The sequence below is a fragment of the Zalophus californianus genome, chromosome 15 (genome assembly GCF_009762305.2).
Source record: "Zalophus californianus isolate mZalCal1 chromosome 15, mZalCal1.pri.v2, whole genome shotgun sequence".
Lineage (NCBI taxonomy): Eukaryota > Metazoa > Chordata > Mammalia > Carnivora > Otariidae > Zalophus > Zalophus californianus.
In genome coordinates this window covers 34,992,898-35,018,555 of record NC_045609.1, presented here as the reverse complement: position 1 = coordinate 35,018,555, position 25,658 = coordinate 34,992,898, and the positions used below count along the sequence as shown (strand labels likewise).

General features: G+C 33.6%; 1 protein-coding gene across 6 annotated transcripts in view; it reads right to left on the bottom strand.

The window, feature by feature from the left end:
* Positions 1-25,658, bottom strand: part of ADK (adenosine kinase) — a 490,160-nt gene that overhangs the window by 246,671 nt on the left and 217,831 nt on the right. For all 6 annotated transcript variants that reach the window (XM_027595868.2, XM_027595867.2, XM_027595870.2 and 3 more), the window contains 2 exons: positions 10,624-10,796; positions 6,981-7,089 (listed from right to left, as the gene is read on the bottom strand). In XM_027595868.2, coding sequence (XP_027451669.1) covers positions 6,981-7,089; positions 10,624-10,796 — 282 coding nt within the window. The remainder of the gene's footprint in view (positions 1-6,980; positions 7,090-10,623; positions 10,797-25,658) is intronic.

The window sequence follows — 25,658 nt, the reverse complement described above, 5'->3', positions numbered from 1 at the left end:
ATAAAATTTATAGACAAGGATATTAAAACATCTGTTATAACTACACTACCTAAGTTAAAAATGAGAGATGGCAACATGAATATGTAAAGTAGTCATGGCAGGAGTGAAGAAGGCCCAAATCAAATTTCCAGGGATGAAACTATCATGTCTGAGATAAAATATATACTCTTGTTGGGATTCATGGCAGATTAGACATTGTAACAGAAATTATTAAGTCTAAGACACAGCAATAGTAATTGTGCAAAAATGAAGAAAAGAGAGAGAAAAAAATGAAAAAAGCATTCTAAGGTAAGGGACAATCCAAGTGGCTTAATAACTGGATTTTCCAAGAAGGGATGAGGGTGGGGAGAGAAAATGTTTACAGAAAAATTTCCAAACTGAACAAACCACATTCACATGAAATACAAAAAAAATGATACCAAGGCACATCATAATAAAAATGCTTAAAACCAGTGATAGAAAATCTTAAAAGAGAAAAAGAGATAGATATGGAGAAACAATAAGGATGACTTCCTTTCTAAAAACAATGCAAGGCAGAAGACAGTGGAGAAACAGGGACTGTATATATCCTTCAACATTAAACAAAAACAGAAACAAACATGATGCATACAACAACGGTTTCTAAAAGTATGGACATCAAGGATGAAAAATACTGATCTTTGAGAGATGGGAAACCATCCAGGTGAGCCCTAACACTGAATCAGCATACTGCCTTGTGAGAGGTCCCAGGCTACAGCACCAGATGTTGAAATGGGAAGGACAGAGCCCAGGGAGTCAGGGAGACAGAGCTGAGGGTGGGAAGAAGCAGTTAGAGTGCAGAGGCTAGAACAGCAGAGAAGAGAAAACATTACAGAAGAACACTGGAAATCTGCAGATTCCTCTTGAACATTCATCAGATCAGAACCTAGGAACGAGCCATCCAAAAGAATGAGAGGGAAAAGGATTAGAGGAAACAGTACCTGGGGCACACATAATTCTGGGAATAGTGTCTGTTTCTACCATCTAGAGCAGAAGAACTCATTATTAACAGGGCATTGAACAGAGCACAGGGAAGTCTTGCCTCAGTAGCAGGAAACATGTAGCTTTAGACCAGGGTTTCTTAACCTTGGCTCTACTGATATTTAGAACTGGATAATCCTTTATTGTGCAGTGTGCTGTCTCATGCACTATAGGATGCTCAGCAACATTTCTGTCCTATATTTACTAGTATCAACACTCACTCATCACAATAATAAATATCTCCAGATTTTGCCAAATGTCCCTGAAGGGGAAAATTGTCCCTGGTTAAGAAACCACTGCCATTAAATGAATACCACTCTGGACTCACCTAACAAGGCATAAAAGCAAGATCAAAATACATCAGACTTGCCCCAAGTAACATAACTGCATCCCAGAATAAGCCTCTAGAAGATTTATCAATGATAGGTAATGATTACTATACCTACAAAGAGAAAGGAAAACACAATCCTTAATAAGGAGGATAACTAATCCTTAAAACTACCTGAGAACTGACACAGGTGTAAAGACTAACAGAGAAAGACATCAAAATAGCTCTTTTAACTGTATTTTATGTGTCCAAAGTTAAGTAGAGACAAATCAATCTTATAGATATGAAAATAACAAATGAAATGAAGAATACTCTGAATGGGGTTAATGACAGTTCAGATATTACAGGAGAAAATATTAGTGAACTAGAAGGCATAGCAAAAGAAACTAGCCAAAGTGAAACACAGCAAAAAAAAAAGAATCCATAAAAAAGAAAAGGATGGTATATCCCTGAACTATGAGACAACTTCATGGGTAATTTGAGACCCAAAGTTGGGGGGCAGCTGGGCAGAAAATATATTTAAAATAATGGCTGAAAACATTCCAAACATAATAAAAATTATAAATCCACAGCTGTAAGAAGTTAAACCCCATGTATAAGAAACATCAAAAAGAATACACTGAGGCACAATATAATCAGACTGATCAAAAACAGTGATAAATAAAAAATCTTAACAGCAGCCAGGGTTGGGGGTATGTGAAATGTTACATTCAAAGGAACAAAGGTATGGATGTCAGATTTCTCACTGAAACCAATTCAAATGAGAAGAGAGTAAAGCAACATTTTTCAAGTACTGAAAGAACAACAACAAAAAAAAACTGTCAACCTAGAACTGGCAAAAATCTCTTTTAAAAATAAAGGTGAAATAAAGAAGTTTTCAAACATACAAAAGCTGAAAACATTCATCACCAACAGACCCAAATATATGAAATGCTAAAAATGTTCTTCAGGCAGAAGGAAAATGATACCAGATGGAAATCTAATTCTAAGCAAAGGAATGCAGAGAACTGGAAGTGGTAATTAAATGGGTAAATATGTTTTTTAATTGTTGAAATCTCTTTAAAAGATATTTGACAATTTAAACAAAAATAATGCATTATAATGTTTATAACAGAAGTAAAAGTAAAATTTGTTGTATGGTATGTCAATTATATATTAATAAACCTGTTTAAAAAACAATTAAAAATTTTAAAAAAGGAAAATGTGACAATGATAGCATAAAGGCTTGGAGAGGTGAAACTGAAGTATGCTATTGTAAGATTATTATACTATATGTGGCAGTTTATATTATTACATAAAGGCAGACATGGCTCAGTTGATAGAGTATGCATTTCTTCAGGGTTGTGAGTTTGAGACCAACACTAGGCAGAAACCTTAATTTAATAAAAAATGAAGGCAGACAGTGATGAGTTAAAGATGTATATTATCAACCTTAATGCAGTCACTAAAATTGAAAAAAAAAGTTGAGATATTAAGGCAATGATGGAAATAAAAATACTGGATTAACCTAAAAGAAGGCAGGAGAGCATAAAAACAGAATGAAGGACAAACAGGACAAACAGAAAACAAATACCAAGATGATGAAGTAAAATCTAACCATATCAATAATCACATTAAATGGGAATGGTATAAACAGCCCACTTAAAAGGTAGACATTGTTAGGCTGCACAAAAATTAAGATCCAATGATAAGTTTTCTACAAGAGATGCACTTTAAAAATAAAGACAGGGTGCCTGGGTGGCTCAGTCGGTTAAGTGTCTGCCTTCGGCTCAGGTCATGATCCCAGGGTCCTGGGATCGAGCCCCAAGTCAGGCTCCCTGCTCAGCAGGAGACCTGCTTCTCCCTCTCCCTCTGCCGCTCCCCCTGCTTGTGCTCTCTCTAGCTCTCTATCAGACAAAATAGTTGTGGGTACAAAGTATAATACCACACATAAATATTTCAAAATGACAAGTGGGTCAAATAATCAATTCTACACCTTTAAACACACTGTTTAAACACACTGAAGAAAAATCTGATAGAACTGCAAAGAAGAATATACAAATCCATAATAATAGTAAGAAAAAGATCTCTGGGAAATCTCCATATTTAGAAAATAAACAACATGCTTCTAAATAACTCACGAATCAAAGAAGAAAGTAAAAGAGAAAGCAGAAAATTTTATAAGCTGAATGAAAATGAAAACATGACATATCAAAATTTATGGGAGGTAGCCAAATCAATGCTTACAGTGAAATTTATAGCACTAAATGTCTGTAGAAAAGTCTCAAATCAATGAATTATTTTTCCACCTTAAGAAACAAAGCACAGGTGGAACAGGAATGTAGGATGAGGATGAAGAGTAGAAGAGGAGCAAATCAAATCTAAAGTAAGCAGAAATACAGAAATAATAAAGAACAGAAATAAAAATCAACCTGGGCTCAGGTTTCCCATAAAGTTGCTAAAAAATGAAGCAATATTTACAAAGTAGTACTTTGTTTCACAAAATACTACACCAAGCAAGTTGTCATTTTTGTATAAAGAAACAAGAAGTAAATAAAATCTCAAGAAGAGAGAAGCTCTGAGTCCTTCACTGGGGGGAAAATGATGACAAAATGCAGCCAAATGAGGGATATTCAAAATAAACAATAAAGGAATGAGAAGACAGGGTAAGATAATTGGTGGTGGTTAAGCATTTAACTCATTTAAATGTAGAAACAAGACTGTAAGTATTATGGTTATAGAATAGAATGCAAATATTTAAATCCTCATGCTAAAATGAAGAGCACCTAAAATTTATTTTTTCAAAAATGGAATTAGCTATCACCATAACCAGTAATCCTTAATTACATACTAACAAGGAGTTTGGGAATTTGGTTTAAACTTCATAGGAGATGAAGGTAAAGGGAGATGTAAACACTTATTTAAACTAAAAGAAAATGCTAGTATATGCATATTCCACTTCAGCTTTTTATCAGCAGAGTTTTTTTTTTTTTTAAAGATTTTATTTATTTATTTGAGAGAGAGAGAGAATGAGAGATAGAAAGCATGAGAGGGAAGAGGGTCAGAGGGAGAAGCAGACTCCCTGCTGAGCAGGAAGCCCAATGCGGGACTCGATCCCGGGACTCCAGGATCATGACCTGAGCCGAAGGCAGTCGCTTAACCAACTGAGCCACCCAGGCGCCCTCAGCAGAGTTTTTGATGTGAACTCTGCATTGTAGATTTACTGAATTATGTGACAGAGAAAATGATCAAGGTTTTGGATTTTCTCAATGCTCATGACCATTATTAATTTATGGAATAGTGGAAAGAAGAGCTGAGTATGTAGATCTGGTTTACAAAATGCAGACAGATGTCTTAATTATGGAAATTTGTTAAATATATGTACTGAGCTGCTTCCTCAGACCAAGAAATTTTGAAGTTAAAGAGCTCCCAGAATTTCAACTTGTTAAACCTCAGTAGTTTATAATGATAATGTAAGAAGATTGCTGACTCTATAGAATCAATAGGGAGGAACCCAGCTAATTTGTTGAAGTAAGTATTGATATATCTACTCAATCTAAACTTGTGGTTTGAGCATATGCTAAGAAAAGACTACACTGGATGTTCTGACCTCAAAGGAAAATAAAGGTTTAAAAGAATGTAGAGGTAGTATATGTAAGTGATGAATCACTAAATTCTACTCCTGAAACTAATATTATACTATATGTTAACTAACTAGAAATTAAATAAAAACTTGAAACATTAAAAAAATTAAATTAAAAAATAATAGAAGAATGGCAGAATATTTTTGTACAAATATCATTACATTTCAGAAGAAATTTCACAGATTTTAATTAGTAAGAATTATGCTCTTAGTTAATAGCAAAATAGTTATAGAATATACAGCATCCAAGGTATCCCATAAGACTCTAATATTTTCAGAACTATTTTAAAATAGCCAAACTCTCCACAAACTATTGATTTACCTGGCACTGTAAAAGACCATTCTTTTTACGAAACTGCTGAAACAGAAACTAAAATCTAACAATTCAGCGATATCAGCTGGAATCCATTTTGATATTTGTTTCTGGCTGTTTTTTGACAAGTTTCAAAAATAATTCAGTTTTCCTTATTAATCTGACCCAAAATGATCACTCTACATTTTATATAAACTGGACTTGTATAAATAGTTAATACTATTATAAAAATTCTAATTTACCCAAAGTTGGCTAGATGCATTATAGTATATAATTGTTAAAACTGTAAGTTGTTTGCAAGTTGGGTCTATACTCCTATAAAAATTCCATTCATCCAGGGTTGGCCAATGTTAGTATACATAACTGTTTAAACTGAGTGTTTCCACTCATAATTTGGAGTCCAATTGCCATATATCTAAATAAAAATATAATTGCCTGGTAAATGTAGTTTTCCACCATAATATATTGTCATACTTCACAGCCAATATAAATAATATAACATAAATAATGTCAAATTTTTAAACCATGTGTTGTAAGAAAATCAGACTTTCAAATGTACAATGGTTTGAAATAGCACATAAATCCCCCCTAAAGAATCACACTACAAAAATATGCTCCCAAGATACTAACAAAAAAAATTAGACCATTTGGAGAAATAGAAGATAATCAAGAGGGAATATTTTTTATTTTTTGAAATGTTTTCTCACATACTGTCTAAAGAGCTAACATGATTTCCCTCTATAAAATCCTTTCAATGTAAGCATTTACTTGACATTATAAAGGGGCAGGATTTGCCATACAGAAGAATCAATAATAACCTTGTAAAGCCTAAAGCAGTGAACATAAACATGCTGTAGGAGACATTAACACTAGACTGAAAGAAATAATTATACTTTCAATAAACATGCTCCTACTGGATAATCAATTTTTTACACATCTTTGCAGCTGTTTCACAGCTCAGGTAGTGAATGGCAGCAGCTGTTATATCAAAACCATATATTATATGCATATGAGGTACTTTTAATTTTTCATAGGTATCTACTTATTTGTGATCAGCCACATTTAACTCATATTAAATAAAAACAAGGTATTCATGGGGTGATTAATTCAGGAGGATTTTTAGTACCATCTTATTTTAGAAGTGAATTCTTAAACCAATTATTTTTATGTCAGAATATTTAATAATTCAAATTACATGCTGCCCTTATTCCTAGATTTAAGAGATTTGTCACAATCAATGTTTCTGAAATATTAAATTAAAACGTGTCATGGTAATTACTATGGAATAAACAGCAATTAAGATTTTTTAGGCAAATAAGCTCAAACTGTTTGCAGTGCATATTTATACCACTAATATTTTCCCACACAATGCATGCATCATTCACAACAAGCAGCCTAAAAACACAAAATGTAAATTTGTAGAATTATTTCAACAAATCTTAAGATCTTTTGATTTAGTATGGAATTTGATACTTAGTTAAGAAATATCTATGTATAATGTATCCAAAAAGAGGTAGACTCAAATGTTAAGTAATACAAATAATGTTACCATAAAATGATAATGTTTTTGTTCTGTACTTGTAACATAGAACCTGACATATGCTGTAAATAATTTGCAGGATAAGTAAAAGACAATTATTTAAAAATGTATATGCACTAACAAACTATAATTAATAGTGTAAATATATACCCGAAATTTGAATTAGGTAAATACTTACTGCTATATAATAAACTCTTGCTTTTTCTACCAATGTCCAGTTTTTCTCCATATCAAGATGTTTTTCCTTTTTATAACAATTGGCAGCAGCAAGATTAGCCACAAGGGACCTAAACCAACAACAAAAATCAAGTAGGCTTTAATTCTATAGCTAAAGTTGTCATTAATACAATTAGTTAGCAATACTATTTTCAAATTTTGTTTTACACTTTCTTAATTTTTCAAAATTTCTATACATTGATATTAATAAATGTAAATAAAATTAAATTTGTTTTGAGCACTTTTTGAGACTTCTGTGTTGTCTTTGAGATAGAGATATTAATCTGTGCTCTAAATACCACCTGGTATTTTAAGAAACTGGAATTTATGTTTCCTTTGGTACTAAAATGATAAGATTATCTATTTTCTACATTTTAATAGTTCAAAATACAGTTAGGAAATTAAACTACTATGTTATTATGCAAAAAATTATGCAAAAAAGATATATACATATACATACAACTATACAACTAAACACTTCAGTTTTTAAGTATCAACATACTATATACATTGATTATTTAATCTAATGATTTGAAAGTCAACCATGGGATTAATTTCACAAAACACACCTATAAATGTAGGCCCTATTTACTATGAGGTATTAATTTGCAAACCAGTACATTTTAAAGACTGGAGTAAAATTAGTTTCTATAGTTGAAAACTCCCTATACAGGTCCAGTTTTGCAGCTGAAAAATCTAAGCAGGATACTGCATTTAAAATCTTGCTACACATGGCAGATAGGAATTTTGGTTACTGCCCAACAATTAAAGTTAATAAAATAATTATTTATGTTAAATACAAATTAATAAAAATATTTTTTCTCATTCTGACCCAGAAATTAGAAAATAACTTGCCATGTTTTCACTCTTTCTAATCAAAAGGGAACAGTTATGGTTAAAAAATGGATACATCATTTCATCACTTGAGATTTTTATAATATGGCTGGTTCCTCTGTTAAGGAAAAAATTGATTCTCTGCCAAAACATATTTCTACTCATCTATATGCCAATTGACTACTGAAGGATATCAATTCAATTTATGCTCAATTAAATTATTAAAAATAAGAACAATGTGAATCAGTATATTTATATGCAAGTATTACTATATTATCGAGTTAGGAATTAGTCCCAATTTATAAAAAGTCAGTAATCATGACTTTAGCAAAATTCTGACTGAAATGGTTATATATAAAAATAAAAAACAAACACTTCTGCTACCAGTTACTAAATTCTATTTTGATAATAAAACTACTCTTTGATAGGAAACGACACTGTTTCTCCAAAAGGTAAGTATTCTCACTATCCAAATGAATGTGGTTCAGAGTTTAGAGAGTGAGAACCTGAATTAAGAAGAATACTGCATTACCCCAATTCTTTTATTCCTGGGTTTTAGATAGTGGTAGTAAGAGTTACCAGCCCTATCTAGAACAAATTATCCAAATCTATTAGGTCCTATAATTTAATTGATAATGTATTTGATAGTGGGAGTTTCCCCCCAGTTTCTGACTTCCAGTATTACCTGAACATCAATGATCACTATATCCATAATATTAGTATATTAATTAAGCTTCTGATATCTGGGAGACCTAATATTATCATAACTGCTCTTTAAAATAGCAATTTAGCACCAAAAAAAAAAAAAAACAATTTAGCAATTTTACACTAGCCTGAGAGGTAGCAGATGCAAAACCTGACTTATTTTTCACTAATGAGAAAAGCGCACCTGCATATTAAAGTTGGTTTTAGGAAAACTGAAAACGGAAAAGGTCTAAATAAGTATATTTCAATGTTTGAACAATAAACGGTTTTATTTATTAAAACCTTAATGATAAAGTTCTCCTATACACAAAAAATAAAATTACAGGAAAGGTTTAAAAATGGCTTTGGCACTCTCTAGAGCTTGTTTAAACTTCAGAAATCCTCCCCCTAAGAGGGAGGAATTCACCCCTTTTTGCAAAGAGGAAACGGAAGATTTATTTGCTTTACATCCTTGGCCCCAGCAGGATCCCTGCCGCCGGTGGTGGGGCAGGAAAGTCCAGCCTCACCTCTGCTCCTATCTCCCAGGGGCCTCATGGGCTTGTGTGCCTCTCGGGGCCCACTGCCACATGACACGATATGACCTATACTGCTTTGGTGGGGTGTTATCGGGTTCCAAAGGAATATGCTTTGCCTATGTTGTTCTTATTAGAGATCACGAAGGGGAGTTTGTTTTTGGCGATATTTTAAAAAAATGCTAGTTTCCTTCCAGAGTGGACACTGCCTGAGGGCCAGAACTCTGCCTGCCTTGTTCACATCTATATTCCCAGGAACTAGAATGGTACTTGTCACCCGTGAGGAGCACATTTTTTAAGGAATGAATTGAGCAATACCATGATATGATAACTTGATCTTTTAAAAGTTGTATTTTAGTTATTTAATGACTACTGGCCAGAAGGGTGTCAGGTCCTTAACGTACATCTGCTAAAGGTCAAGGAGTAAGCAAAGTAAGAAAGAGGAAGGGAGCAAGGGAAGAGAAAGAAGGGAGGAAATAAAGGAAGACAAGAGGCAAATAAGAAAGGAGAGGAAGAAGGGCAAGGACGGAGACAGGGAATGGAGGAGGATACACTAAATATTTCTAGGTATAAGGAAAGTAAAATTTCCAGTGAATTGCTATTTAGAAAGAGACATCATTGTTGATTTTAATAACATAATAGCTAGGGGGCACCTGGGTGGCTCAGTCGTTAAATGTCTGCCTTCAGCTCAGGTCCTGATCTCAGGGTCCTGGGATCGAGCCCTGCATCGCATCGGGCTCCCTGCTCCATGGGAAGCCTGCTTCTCCCTCTCCCACTCCCCCTGCTTGTGTTCCCTCTCTCTCTCTGTTAAATAAATAAATAAAATCTTTAAAAAAATAATAATATAATAGCTAGAAAAGTTATTTTGTTTTTCCCTTGCAAAGGAGAAAAAAGGATGTGCTTATGAGCAACATAGTACGTACTGAAGAAAAACCTCCATGTGGCTGCAAGAGGCACGAATACAACCAATGTATGGAAAGTCCTGAGACATAGATTTCAAGTTCATAGAAAGAAGAATTTTCTAAAAAGTAAAACTGTATAGAAATGTAATGATTGGTTTTTTGAGTGGTGCATTACTCATGACTGAAGCTGTTTGATATGGATAGATGACTATTTGCCAGAAATGCTTTACATGACCTAATTCATATGACACTGGATATAACGCAGTATTTTATATATGTTACAAAATACATGCGTTAATCTGTCTATGTATCTGAATATTCCAATCTCAGCATTCTTTTCATTCCAGTTTCAGCAAGAAACTATAAGACCCTGAATAAAATGTTTTCCTTATTTTCCTTTTCTGATCCTAATTACAAAAATTAGAGAGTGGGATAGATAATCTCAAAACTTTCATTCCATATGCCTCATGAATACAAAAGCAGGTATAACAAGGGTACTTTTTTTAAAAGAAAAATTATATAAGAAGAGTTACTGAAACATTGAAAGCAATTAAAAACATGAAATCTAAATTCCAAATTCAGATTGGAATTCAGATTTTATGACTGAAATTCAATGTCAGTTAGTACAAACCTTCTTTGGAATTACACTGACCTGTTGCTACCAGTGATGCACACAGCACAAGTTCCTGTTGTTTGCTCATTTTGTTCATAGTAATGAGCATCCACATGGGCTTCAGCAGCTTTTTTCTTCAAGATCTCTCCAAATGTATCTGTCCCAATACATCCAAAAAATGTTGCTGCTTTGTATGGCTGCTGAATCATCCACTGAAAAACAGGAACATGAATAATTTTAATGGCTTAGAAATATGGTACACATAGAATGGTGGCATAAAAGGGATACTTTGTTAGATGCTGTGGCTGTTATGAATGGAATTCCAATCCTAACGCTTATGGTAACAAACTTGATAAAACAACCACATAAAATCTTATTATACTACTTTCAGGGAGAGAAACAGAGCATAGTGGGGTTAAAAACTCAGAATCTAGTCACCTAGACTCTAGGTCAATGCTAGCTTGATATAGAAAAATAATAGTGAGTCCCAACAGAAGTAGAGTAGCACTGCCATTAAAAGCCCAGAATCTATACTGAAGACTGTCTGGGTTTAAATCCTGCCTCTGCTAATTATTACCTGTATGAGTAAAAGCATGTCACATTTCTATACATTATTTTTAATTATTGTTAATCTCTTACTGTGCATAATTTATAAATTAAACTTTATAATGGTTATGTGTGTATAGGAAAAAATCATAATATATATGGGGATCAGTATATATTATTTCTATACATTTCTATACCTCATTTTCCTCACCTATAAATGGAAAAATATATAAGTACACCTCATGAGGTTGTTGAGAATTAAACTAAATAACTTAAATTAATGTATATGCACTGTTGAGCATAGTATCCAGCACATAGTAAACGATATACACTAGCTGTGGTGGTCACTATTATTTTCATACTTGTAATTCATATGTAAATTAAGCTAAAATATGATTAAGTCTAATAAATTGTTCTAAAAATTCAAAAATAGTGTTAAAAATTATAATTCTAATATCTCAGTATTTCAGTAGTCTCAAACTTTAATTTCCTTGCTATAAACTGACAGTGGACTGCTTTTAAAATGTGCATTTTAAACTATACCATGAACTATTACCTTTCATAATTATCTCAAATTTCTGAGATTTCTAATACTTACATTAGCTATTCTTTTTTTAAAAATGTTTTATTTTTTAATTTAATTTGATTACATTATGTTAGTCACCATACAATACATCATTAGTTTTTGATGTAGTACTATTCTAAAACTGTCATCTATTTTGTTTGTTTGCTTCTAAAACCAGCCAAATATCCTATATACTAAGTCAAAAGACATTAAAAGCTTACCACATTCTCAAATATTTGAGGTATAAAAGAAATGCATATATACTTGAGAGTTAAAGGGATGAAGAGACAAAAAGTAACAAAGAAAACTATAAGATAAATATACAATAACTGTCTAGGGATTTGTTCTGAGGATACATGTCCACAAATATGAAACAACATATGCATAAGTACTCGTTAAGACATCATATGTAATGCCAAAATGTCAGAAACAACTTAAATGCCCATCCATAGAAGACTGGTTGAATAAACTGATATATCCCCTCAATGGAACATCACATAGCAACTTAAAAAAAACAATCAAACAAGGATAAGCTATGCAGAGTAATCCATTTATATAGAGTGATTGCTAGGATCTTTTCTGAAGATTTAAAAAAAAGACCAGAGTTCAAAAGTGTGTCTGTATGTGTGCATGTATACTTTAAGAGACAGTGAGAATTAAAATCATATATATCCTTTTAGTACATACACATATTCTTTCAGAATTTATACATAATTTTAAGTTTCCTTATTTTGTAAAAAGAAACACAGAAAGAATAAACCATGAACTAAAGAAAAATGGTTTTCTATCAGGGTGGGTGGGAAAGGAATAAAGAAACTGAAACAGAAGAAAGATTCCTCTGAATGTGCTACTACATATAAAGTAGCCTTTTGAAATGCTAAAATTGTACATTTTTGAAAGTGTAATTCAATTTGAATTTTAAATTCATTAGGAAAAAAGGTGATAAAGTTGAATACACAGAAATAAAGAAATCAAAGAAAATATAAAATTGTAACATCTCTATAGAAAAAATACAAATAACTTTCAATATACTATTACTTTTCAATATACTAATATAAGGAACAAAAACCAAAAAATATTGGAGGATAGAACATTTGAAATTATTGGCTCAGAAGAGCAAAAAGAAAGAAAGAATGAAAAAGAGTAAAAAGAAACTTACAGAAATGGGCGCCTGGGTGGGGCTGTCGGTTAAGTGTCCGACTCTTGTTTTCAGCTCAGCTCATGACCTCAGGGTTGTGAGATCAAGCCCCATGTCAGCTTAAGATTCTTTTTCTCTCCCTCTCTCCCTTCCCCACCACCTCCCTCTCTAAAAAAAAAAAAAAGAAAAAAAAAAGAAATAATATTTGCATTATGAGAATTCCAGAAGAAGAAAAAAAGGACAGAAAGTATATTTAAGCAATAAGGGCTGAAAACTTCCTGAACAGAGAAACAGAAAGGGACATCCAGATCCATGAGGCCAAATAGGTTGAATATGAATAGGGCTACACTGAGACACATTATAATTAAATTGTCAAAAGTTAAAGACAAAGAAAGAATTTTAAAAGCAGCAAAAGAAAATAGAGAAGTTATATACAAGAAAACCCTCATATGATTATGGGTAGATTTCTCAACAGAAACTACAGGCCAGGAGAAAATGAGATGAAACATTCAAAGTATTAAAAGAAAAAAAAATGTTAATCAAGAATTCTATATCCAGCAAAGCTGTCCTTCAGAAATGAAGGAGGGATAAAGACTTTCCCAAACAAACAAAAGCTGAGGGAGTTCATTACCACTAAACCCTGCTTATAAGAAATGCTAAATGGAGTTCCTTGAGTGGAAAGGATGCTAATTAACAACATAATAACAATATAAGAAGGTAGCATAAAACTAACCGGTAATGGTAAATATGCCATCAAAGTTAGATTCTGTAATATGGTAATTGTGGTACGTAATTCACTTAGAACTTCAGTTTTAAGTTCAAAAACATGAATGTAGTAAAAATAACCATAAACACAATAATCTGTAATTAGTTACACAATATAAAAACATGCAAATTGTAATAGCAATAACTTAAAGTGAGAGGGGGAAGAGAAGTAAAAGTGTAAAATTTAGGAATTCTAATGAAGTTAAGTTGTTATTGGCTTAAAATAGAGTGTTATAATTTTAACATATTTTATGTAAGCTTCATGGTAACCACAGGGGAAAACTTGTAACAATTACACAAAAATACATGATAAAAAAGTCAAAGCATATTGTTACTGAAAGAGATCATCTACAATACATATCTACAATACAATTAAGAAACAATTAACAAAATGGCAACAGTAAGTCCTTATCTATTGAGAATTACAGTAGTCTCCCCTTATCTGCAGAAGATATGTTCCCAGATCCCCAGTAGATACCTGAAACTGCTGATAGTACTGATCCCCACATATATTATGATTTTTTCCTATACACACGTATCTATTATAAAGTTTAATTTATAAATTACACACAGTAAGAGATTAACAATAACTAATAATAAAATAGAAAAATATTAACAATATACTGTAACAATAGTTACATGAATATGCTTTCTCTCTAAGTATCTTATTGCACTTTACTCGACCTTTTTGGGATGAGTGATGATAAAATGCCTAGATGATGAGATTAAGGCGAATAACATAGGTACTGTGACACACAGCATTATGCTACTACTGATGTTCTGATGATAGGAGAGGAAAAGGATCATCTGAATCCAGACTATGGTTGACTGTAGGTAACTGAAACTGTAGACTAGGGCGAAGGCATGGTGGGGTAATACAGTATTTTAAACATAAAAAGATTAAATCCTCCAATCCAAAGACACAGAATGTCTGAATTTAAAAACCAAGATCCAATAAGATGTTGCCTACAAGAGACTCACTTTCAGCCTTAAAGACACATATAGACTGAGAGTGAAGGGATGGAAAAAGGCATTTCAAAGAAATGGTAACCAAAACAAAGCAGGGGCAACCATGCTAATATCAGACAAAGTAGACTTTAAACTAAAAGTGGTACAAAGACAAAGAAAGTCATTATATAATGATAAAGGGGCCAATCCATACATAAGGTTTAACAATTGTAAATATTTATGCACCCAACACTGGAGCACGTAAATATATAAGAAAGAAACACAGCTAAAAGGAGTAATGAAAGCAATACAATAATGGCTAGGGACTTTAATACCCCACTCTTAACAATGAATCATCCAGATTATCCAAATAGAGAATCAGAGAATGGGAGAATGAGAATAAGGTAACAGCGTATTTCAACAAAACTATAGATCAAATGGACCTAACAGAAATATAGCGAACATTCTATCCAACAGCAGCAGAATATACATTCTTCCCCAAGTGCATACAGAGTATTTTCTAGGCTAGTTCATATGATAGACCACAAAACAAATCTTAGCAAATTCATTAAGACTGAAATCATACCAAGTATCTTCTTTGACTACAACGGCATGAAACCAGAAATCAATAACAAGAGGAAATCTGGAAAATGCACAAACACACGAAAATTAAACAACACTCTCCTGAAAAATCCAATGGATCAAAGAAGAAATTAAAAGGGGAACAAAAAAAATTTCTTGAGACAAATGAAAATGAAAAAACAACATACCAGAATTTGGGGGATGCAGCAAAAGCAATTATAATGGGGAAGTTTATACTAATAACTGCTTACACTAACAAGCATGAAAGATTCTAAATTAACAAACGTTATGCCTTATGAAACTAGAAAAAGAAGAACAAACAGCCCAAAGGTAGGTGAAGGAAGGAAATAATGCAGATTAAAGCAGACATAAATGAAATAGAGAACAGAAAACAATAGAAAAGATTAACCAAACTAAAGGCTGATTCTTTGAAAAGATAAGCAAAATTCACAGTGCTTAGCTAGACTAACCAAAGGGGAAGAAAAAAAAAAGAGAGAATACAAATCAAAATTATAAACAAAAAAAGAAAGCAATACAACTGATACCACAGAAATAGAAAGGATCATAAGAGGCTACTATGAACAATTATATGCCAACAAACTGGACAACCTATAGAAGTAATAAAAAAATTCTTAGAAACATATAATTTACAAAGACTGAATAAGGATGAAATACAAAATATGAATAAACCAATTACTATTAAGGAGATTGAATCAGTAATAAAAACTCTCTAAATGAAGAAAAGCCCAGGGCTAGATGACTTCATTGGTGAATTTTACCAAAGATTTAAATAGAAATTAACATCAATCCCTCTCACACTCTTCCAAAAAACTGAAGAGGAGGGAACACTTTAACATTTGTTTTATAAGTCAGCATTATCCTGATACAAAAGCCAAATAAAGACACTAGTTGGGGGGCGGGAATAATGGCAGGCCAATATCCTGATGAATGTAGATGCAAAAATTCTCAACCAAATACTAACAAACCGAATTCAGCACCACATTAAAAGGATCATTCACCATGATCAAACTGGATTTATCCCAAGGATGCAATGATGGTCCAACATACACAAATGATAGAATGAAAGGAAAAAAATCATATGATCATCTTAATAGACACAGAAAAAGCATTTGACAAAATTCAACATCTGTTCATGATAAAAACACTTAACTAAGCATAAAAAAACATATCTCAACAATATAAAGGCCATATGTAATAAACCCAAAGCTAATAACATACTCAATGCTGAGAGATTAAAAGCTTTTTCTCTATGATCGGGAACAAGACAAGAATGCCCACTCTCACCACTCCTACTTAACACAGTACTGAAAATCCTAGCTAGAGCAATCAGGCAAGAAAAAGAAAAGGCATCATTATTGGAAAGGAAAAAGTAAAATCATCTTTATTTGCAGATGCTGTGATTTTATATATAGGAAATCAACCAAAAAAAAGCTAGAACTAATCAATCAACTCAGTAAAGTTGTAAGATACAAAATAAACATACAAAAATCAGTGGCATTTCTATACATTAACAACAAATTCTCTGAAAAAGAATTTTAAAAATTAGTTCCATTTACAATAGTAGCAAATAAACAATAAAATACCTAGGAATAAAGTGAATCCAGGAGGTTAAAAAATCTCTATTCTTAAAACTACAAGATATTGATGAAAGAAATCAACAAGACACAAGTAAACAGAAAGGCATCCCATGTTCATGGACTGGGAAAATTAATACTGTTAAAAAGGCAATACTACCAAAAGCCATCTATGGATTTAATGCAAAACCTATCAAGATTCCAATGGCCTTTTCTATAGAAATAAACAATCCTAAAATTTAGATGGAATAAGACCCCAAATATCCAAAAATAAAGTGAGAAAGAAGGTCAAAGCAGGAGGTGTCACATTTTCTGATTTCGGGCTATACTATAAAGTTATAGTAATTAAAACAGCATGGCACTGGCATAAAAACAGAAAAACAAACCAATAGAACAGAATCAAGAGCCCAGGAATAAACCCAAACATATATGGCCAACTAGTATTTGACAAAGAAGCCAAAAATACCCAAGGGAGAAAACACAGTCTCTCCAATAAATGTGCTGAGAAAATTTGCTATTCACATGTAAAAAGAATGAAACTTGACCCCCTAATTTACACCACTCAAAACATTAATGTGAAGTGGATTAAAGACTTAAATGTATGACCTGCAGTCATGAAACTCTGAAGAAAACATAGGAAAAAAAACTCCCTGACATGGGTCTTAGAAATGAATTTTTGGAAATTACAACTAAAGCACAAATAACAATATCAAACAAACAAACAAACAAACAAAAAAACAAGTGGGACTACATCAAACTAAAAATCTTCTGCATTGCAAAAGAAACCATCAACAAAGTGAAAAGAAAACCTATGGAATGGGAAAAAATATTTGTAAACCATATATCTGATAAGGGCTTAATATCCAAAATATATAAAAAACCCATAAAACCCAGTAGCAGAAAAACAATCAAATTTAAAATGGGTAAAGGACCTGAATAGACATTTTTCCAAAGAAAATATATGATTGGGCAACAGGTACATAAAATGGTGCTCAACACTGCTAATCATTAAAGAAATGCAATTAAAACCACAGTGAGATATCACCTCATGCCTGTTAGAATGGCTATTATTGGGGCACCTGAGTGGCTCAGTCATTAAACACCCGACTCTTGATTTTGGCTCAGGTCATGATCTCAGGGTCAAGAGATGGAGCCCCACACTGGGGCTGAGGATTCCCTCTCTCCCTCTGCCCCTCCACCCTCCCCTGCTCCAAAAAAAAAAAGAAAGAAAAAGAAAGAAAGAAAGAAAAAGAAAGAAAGAAAGAAAGAAAGAAAGAAAGAAAGAAAGAAAGAAAGAAGAAAGAAAGAAAGAAAGAAAGAAAGAAAGAAAGAAAGAAAGAAAGAAAGAAAGAAAAAAAGAAAGAAAAAAAGAAAAAGGGCCATTATCAAAAAGACAGAGATAACAATAATGATGTGGATGTAGAGAACCATTATGAACTAATGGTGGGAATGTAAATTGGTACAGCTACTATGAAGAACAGTTTGGAGTTCCTCAAAAAATTAAAAATAGGGGTTGCCTGGCTGGCTCAGTTTGTAGAGCATGCAAATCTTGATCTCCTGAAGTCATGAGTTCAAGCCCCATGTTGGGTGTAGAGATTATTAAGAAAAAAAAATTAAAAAATAGAACTACCATATGATCCAGCAATTCTATTCTGGGAATATATCCAAAAGGAATGAAAACAATAATTCAAAAAGATATTTGTAGGGGTGCCTGGGTGGCTCAGTCAGTTAAGCATCTGCCTTGGGCAAAGGTCATGATCCCAGAGTCCTGGGATTGAGTGCCGCATCAGACTCCCTGCTCAGTGAGGAACCTGCTTCTCTCTCTCCCTCTGCCTCTCCCCCTGTGCTCTCCCTTTCAAAAAAATAAAATAAAATCTAAAAAAAAAAAAAAAAAGATATTTGTAGCCTCATGTTCACAGCAGCATTATTTATAATAGCTAAGACATGGAAGCAACCTAAGTGTCCATAAAGGGATGAATGGATATATTTTTTTTTATTCATGTAGAAAGCATGGTTAAATGATCAACCATGTCTGTTTTACATGGTAAAATACAAAAACAAAATCAGTAACAAATTTTAGTATGATTATGATTATTTAAATAACTTAATATGCCATTAAATAATAGGAAACTTCATTCAGTGAACGTGAAGCCATTATGATGTAATTAAGCCTAATTAAATCAAAGTTTACATGTTCAAACTACAGTGTAAAAAAGGGGTGATACCCAGCCTTAAATCTGACTTGTAACTCTTCCATTACCAATCAATATTACTTAAACCTGCAAGACAAAAAAAAAAAAAAAGAAAAATAACAGAAATATTCATCAGGTTTTGTTGGAATTCCATCATGGAATATTTCATCACAGGAAACTGGCTAACATCCTATTTTTGATATTAGTATATTGGGACACTTGACAAAAATACGAGAACTTTACTCTTGACCAGTGATTTTGATTTAGGTTTGTCAATCCATTGTGAGAGTTTACTAGGCCAAAGTAAACACACAGAACTAACAGAAGCCAGGTTCACTGCTTCAAAGCACTTAATAACCTGGCTGAGTTATTAAAGATGTTATAATCAGAAAGTTGAAATAAATTAAAAGTAATTTTTTAAAAAGTTTATAATTTGATAAGTTTTATTAAAATTTTAGCAATTCTCTAACTTTATCTCAAATACAATGTGTTACCAATACTTCACCAATCAGTTTCCTACCATTCTGACATCCAGTTAATAAACATTTAATGCATGTCTAGTAGAGGATAAGAAGATGAAAGTGACAGTGTCCCTAATATAGTCACACCATGACATTTTCAGATTCTCCAGAAGAGATTCAACCCTTTTCATAACCTCTTATGATGCTGCTTTTAGCTAAAACAAATTGCTCAGCTTGTCTTTGTTTATGTATGTATACTACATCCTTAAATACCTATCTTTAACTCTCCTAAAATAGTCCAGAATTACATGTATGCTGTGAATAACTAGAAAACAAAACCAGAAGGAAACAAGCACAGAATTTTCAGACACTGGACAAAGGCAGAGCAGGACTGTGATCTCTGGCAGAAAAGAAACAAGGTAGGACCTTCCATCATGTAGGCTCTCTGCCAGTAGGCAATTTCCAGACTGTGGTGTGGGGAGAAAGAAGCCAAACAGAGCCAGGCATTCTAGTGAAAAGAGATAAGTGTTCAAGGAGAGTCAAGAGACTAGAAATTGTAAAAAAAAAAAAAAAAAAAAAAAAAAGTTTCAGAGAGTCGTGTGCTACAATCATACTCTTGAGGCTCTGCCCGAATTCCAACCAATCTGCAAATTTAAGGAATATATGAGATCACAAGGAATCTACATAAATGCTTCAGGATTAAAAATTGAGTTTATGAAGTTCTCAGGATTCAGTAGCAATATACAAAATCTAATGTAATTCTACATACTATCCAGGAACAGTTGAAAATTAAAGTTAAGAAAATATTGTCATTTATAATCACATTAAAAATGAAATATACTGGGATAAAATTTGAGAAAACGAGTGCAAGACCTATACATAAAACACTAAAAAGTTTGCTGAGGGGAAAAAAAACTATATAAATGGAGAGCTATACTAAATGCATGGATTAGAACTCAATATTCTTAAGACAGCAATTCTCCCCAAACTGATTCACAGATTTATTGCAACCCCAGTCAGTACCGCAATAGGATTTCTGAAGATACCAAAAAGCTGATTCTCTAAATCAACAGTAAAGGAAAGGGAACTAGAAAAGTCAAAGATTGGGAGGTATGTCAGTGTGAGGTAAGCCAACATTGCTAAACCCCAATTTCTTCAAATATAAAATGCAGATAATACAATCTATGATCTTATAAGGATGTTTCAAGGTTTAAAAACAGACTAACAAGCCATGCAATTTAGTTCAGTAAATGATACTTATTATAGTTGAATCTCTTTTATACAGAATGAAAGGGCTCACACTACGCTATAAGAACACTTAAGTGGAGATCAAGAAAGCCACAGCCATAATTGGTAACTTTAAATAAATATGTGAATTAGTTGATTTCAATTTTAAAAGCAACACTAAAGGCAGAATGCCAACAGAAAAGACCCAGGAGAGAGATTAATTGCAGCTGAGGGGATCAGAAAAGGCTTCCAGAGACAGGTGACATGATCAATTCGTCTATGAACAATGGGCATAATATTCAAAAATGGCTATAAGCTGCCTCCTTTCCTATCTTAGGAATTTTATCACGGTGTCCCTAAGGCAAAGGAAATTCTATGTATTAAATAGTTAGTTCCAAACAACTTAATAAGTTATTTATTTCCTAACAATTTAGCATGTCATGCACCATAAAATTCTCAAACCTTGGAATCAGATTGCCACCAATCCCATTTCCTGTTTCACCCTGATTCTTGTGCAGTACTTAAGTTTTTTTTTTCTTTTTTACCACCCCAAACCCAGCTTGGTAGAGTATCTGATACTACCAAAGGAATGTAGCAATCTAACTTTAAAATAGAAATATCTGGAGCTAGTGGTTCATGCTCTTTCTGATAGGTGTCACTGTTTTGTTAGAAAAATTTAAAATATCTTGTGGACCCAATGTGGGTTTGTCATAGAATCCACAGATTGGAAAATAAAAAAGTATAGTGTTAACAAAAACAATGAAAAAGAGAAATGAAGAACTATTAGGAATAAAATGACAGAGCACTACGTGGGAGGGAAAACTGTGAGAAAAGATGATCCAGGCCAGATCATTAAATGCCACATTAAGAAGCTGAGGCAGCAGGGGCACCTGGTTGGCTCAGTTAGAACATGTGACTCTTGATCTAGCCATTGTGAATTCGAGTCCCAAGCTGGGTGTAGAGATTATTTAAAAAATAAATTTAAAAAACCTTAAAAGAAAGAAGTTGAGGCAGCATTTTGTAGGTAGACAGGTGCAATGAGATAAGAGATGATGCCTCATTAAGGTAAGGAAGCAGAAAACTTACAACTGAATTTAAATAGGTGCTAAATAAATGACACATTAAGTTTCATGTTAAGAGTCTTTAACAACATACAGAAAGACTCCTAGGGGCACCTGGGTGGCTCAGTCAATTAGGCGTCCAACTCTTGGTTTTGGCTTTGGATTGAGCCCTGTGTCGGGCTCCACACTCAGCAAGGAGTTTGCTTGAGGATTTCTCTCCCTCTCCCTTGGCCCTTTCCCCCACTTGCACGTGCTCTCTCTCTCTCTCTCTAAAATAAACAAGTCTTTTTAATAAAAAGGAAAAAAAGAGAGAGATTTCTAGTAATATTAACTTTACCTTCCAGATGAATTTCCTCCTTGCCACCTAATGTAGTATTTAGGACAATATAACTGAAAATGATGCTCAAGAGCCAGTCACATCTAAGATAATGCTACATACTTTAGTTCAATTTGTAATAGAATAATGAAGAATGACACTAAAATAATGATACTAAAATAGTTGCAGGATAAGCCAAAGATAAGCAATTTTATATCAGAAAACCCAATGAGGAATTTCAGGAAAACTAAACCACAACGAAAAGAAATTATATGTCAACTGGGAAATAACTGCAAAAAGCAGATTGCAAAGGTTTATCAGGAAATCAAAACTGAAGTAGTTGGTTAGGAAACCAGCGTATATCACATGACTTAAAGGGCTGATTGTCTCAGATGACTGCTATGCTACCAAGTGACACAGTGAAACACAAAATTTTCAAAAATATTATTAAAGAATCTATTCTCCCTCAATAACTAGTATGTTATACTCCTTTCCTGACAAAACTGCTGTTTCCCTTGTTGACAGGTGTCCTATTAATAAAAATTGACTTGTGATAGTCCTACTATTATCCCCAATAATCTTTAGTTATTTCTCTTGTTAAATACCTGTTAACATCTATTTCTCAGAAGAAATTTTAGGAAACTTTGGCCTAGTAAGAAAAAAGCATAAATGTTAGGCTCAGATTTATATAAATTCATTCAGTTGTGTGACACTAAATTATATACTCTATCAGAGCTTTTACTTCTTACAGAATTATTGTGAGAATTAAATAAGATAAACGATGTGCCTATAGCAATGCCCGTTAAATAGCATTGATGATGAAAATAATAACAGGGCACTGAGATATGATTAAAAACTTCTAGTCTGATTTCATTGAACTCATTCCATAAATATTTGTGATCATTTACCAGTTGTTGGGCATTATTATAGTAAATAATGGATAAAGCAGCATTTCTCTCTCTTTTGTAGGCTTCCTTTCTTTCCCCTTGGTGTTCTGCAGGCCTGGATCCAAGAATTATCTGCCCTTTTTTTTTTTTTTAATTTTATTTATTTATTTGAGAGAGAGAGAGAGCATGAGATGGGGGAGGGTCTGAGGGAGAAGCAGACTCACCGCTGAGCAGGGAGCCCGATGCGGGACTCGATTCCGGGACTCCAAGATCATGACCTGAGCCGAAGGCAGTCGCTTAACCAACTGAGCCACCGAGGCGTCCTTATCTGCCCTTTTTACCCTACACACTTTTTCTGGGTATGATCTAATCTATCCCCACAGTTTAAATTCCCATCTATACACTGAGACTTCTCACCTCTCTTTTTTGTTTAGACCTGTCTTCAGATTATTGATCTGAATATCCAAATGCCTCTGACCCTATTTTGCCACTAAATCTAGACATTTCTACTTCTCTCTATCTCCATTATTACCACTTAAGTGCAAGCCACCATCTTCTCTCAATTAGACTACTCTCAAAGTTTCTTTAAAAAATTTTGTGGAAATGTATTCACATACCATAAAAGTTATCACTTTAAAGAATATAATTCAGTTGTTTCCTATATATTCACAAGGTTGTGCAACCATCACCACTATCTAACTCCGGGACATTTCATCTCTCCAAAAAGAAACCTGTGTCCAGGGGCCCCTGGGTGGCCCCAGTCAGCTAAATGTCTGCCTTCGGCTCAGGTGATGATCCTGGAGTCCCAGAATTGAGCCCCATGTCCGGCTCCCCGCTCAATGGGGCGTCTGCTTCTTCCTCTGCCCCTCCCCCCACTCGTGTGTGCATGCACACATTCTCTCAAATAAATATTAGAATCTTAAAAAAAGAAACCTGCGTCTGTTAGCAATCATGCCCCATTCTTCTCCCAACTCTAACCTCCACGACCATTTGCAAAAGATCCCTCTGCCTTCAGTTCTTTTGTGTGTGTTTATATTTATTTTATTATATTTTAATTTTTTTATTGTAATTCCAGTTAACAAACAGTGTTGTATTAGTTTCAGGTGTACAATACAGTGATTCAACTCCCTTGCCTTCAGCTCTGCTTCCTTCCAATTCACTACACTTTGAGTTATCTTTCAAAAAAGTCTTTCAAGCAGAGTTCCAACAATTTTATGATTGAACCACCAACTGCTTCTCCAAGTTCATCTAAAGGTATTCACTCTCTGGAATGCAATGTTCTAGTATCATTCCATTCATATTCCCATTCCATTCATATTTTATCTCTTGTTCTTTCTAGCTTAGATTATAGACCTCACTTTCTTGGGTAAGCTATTCTTGAACACTAGACTAAATGCCCATGTTTTATTTTGTCACACTTCACACCAGTCAGAATGGCTAGTAGTAAAAAGACAAGGAATAAGAGTTGGCAAGGATGCGGAGAAAAGGGAACCCTTATGCCCGGATGGTGGGAATGTAAACTGGAGCAACCACTGTGGAAAAGAGTTTGACAGTTCCTCAAAATACTAAAAATAGAGGGGCACCTGAGGGGCACAGTTGATTGGGCATCCGACTCTTGGTTTTGGCTCAGGTAGTGATCTCAGGGTGCTGGGATCCAGCCCTGCATGGGACTTGGCCAGGAGTTTGCTTGAAGATTCTCTCTCTCCCTCTCCCCCTGCTCTTTCTCTCTCAAATAAATAAATGAACCTTTTAAAAAAAATATTCGAGCCAAAGGCAGACACTTAACTGACTAAGCCACCCAGGTGCCCCCAAAAAATCTGATCTTAAAAAGTCTGGAAAATGTCTTCAGAAACAGAATTCAATACAGCACTTCCACAACATTAAGTGAAATTACTAAATTCCCTTATATAATAAAATGATGTTGTTGATGATGTTGTAAATATGTGGCAATATCCTGATGGGGTTCAGAACATACTACTCCAAATTATGGCACACTGGTTGAAGGAATTTGAGAAAACAGCAGAAGCAGGACAGTCACTCTGACCTTCCTCCCCTTCTTCCCCGAAACAGGTCATAAAAACTTCATGTGAGAGGTGCTTTCCCTATATTTGGAGGAAGAGAGCTCCCTCATCTCCAAAGACAAAGGGACTAAAAGAATCTTAAAAAAAGGCCTTGCTAAATTTCCCTCAGTTTTACTACAGTTGCCTCATACTCTCTGACCTATCATGTTTCTACAAAATTTCCCACTATTCATCAGGCCTAGCATAAAAATACTCAGGTCAAACTGTTTCTTTGAGTCTTAATTTTCTAATGAAGGCTCTGTGTCACCACAAACTTATATTAAATAAGTCTGTATGCTTTGTCAGTTTAATTTTCAGATCTAGCCAGGGACCCTGAGAGGGTTTAGGAATACTTTTTCCTCCCCTAACCCCCAAGCAACTTCAAATTAAAGGAGATTGTAGGAAGAGCTGCTGTGGAGTTTAAATGACATTTTTATTCACCCATATGTTTATTATAATTTAAAATTAATTTCTAAAATCATATTATGATTTTTTGCATATATTCCAAACACTTTCCCCAAGCAACTTAAGAAAAACTGCACTAAAACCAAATTAAACGAAAGGTTAGCTAAAAAACATAAAATCAGTCAAAGGTGAATTAGAAAAAACAATATACTTAAGAGCTAAATTAGTGAGTACTTACCATATGTCTGCCATTACGCTAGTTCTTTACCTACTAAGTTATCTCTCAGTTAATCTTAACCACCATGCACAAGGTAAATACTATTCTA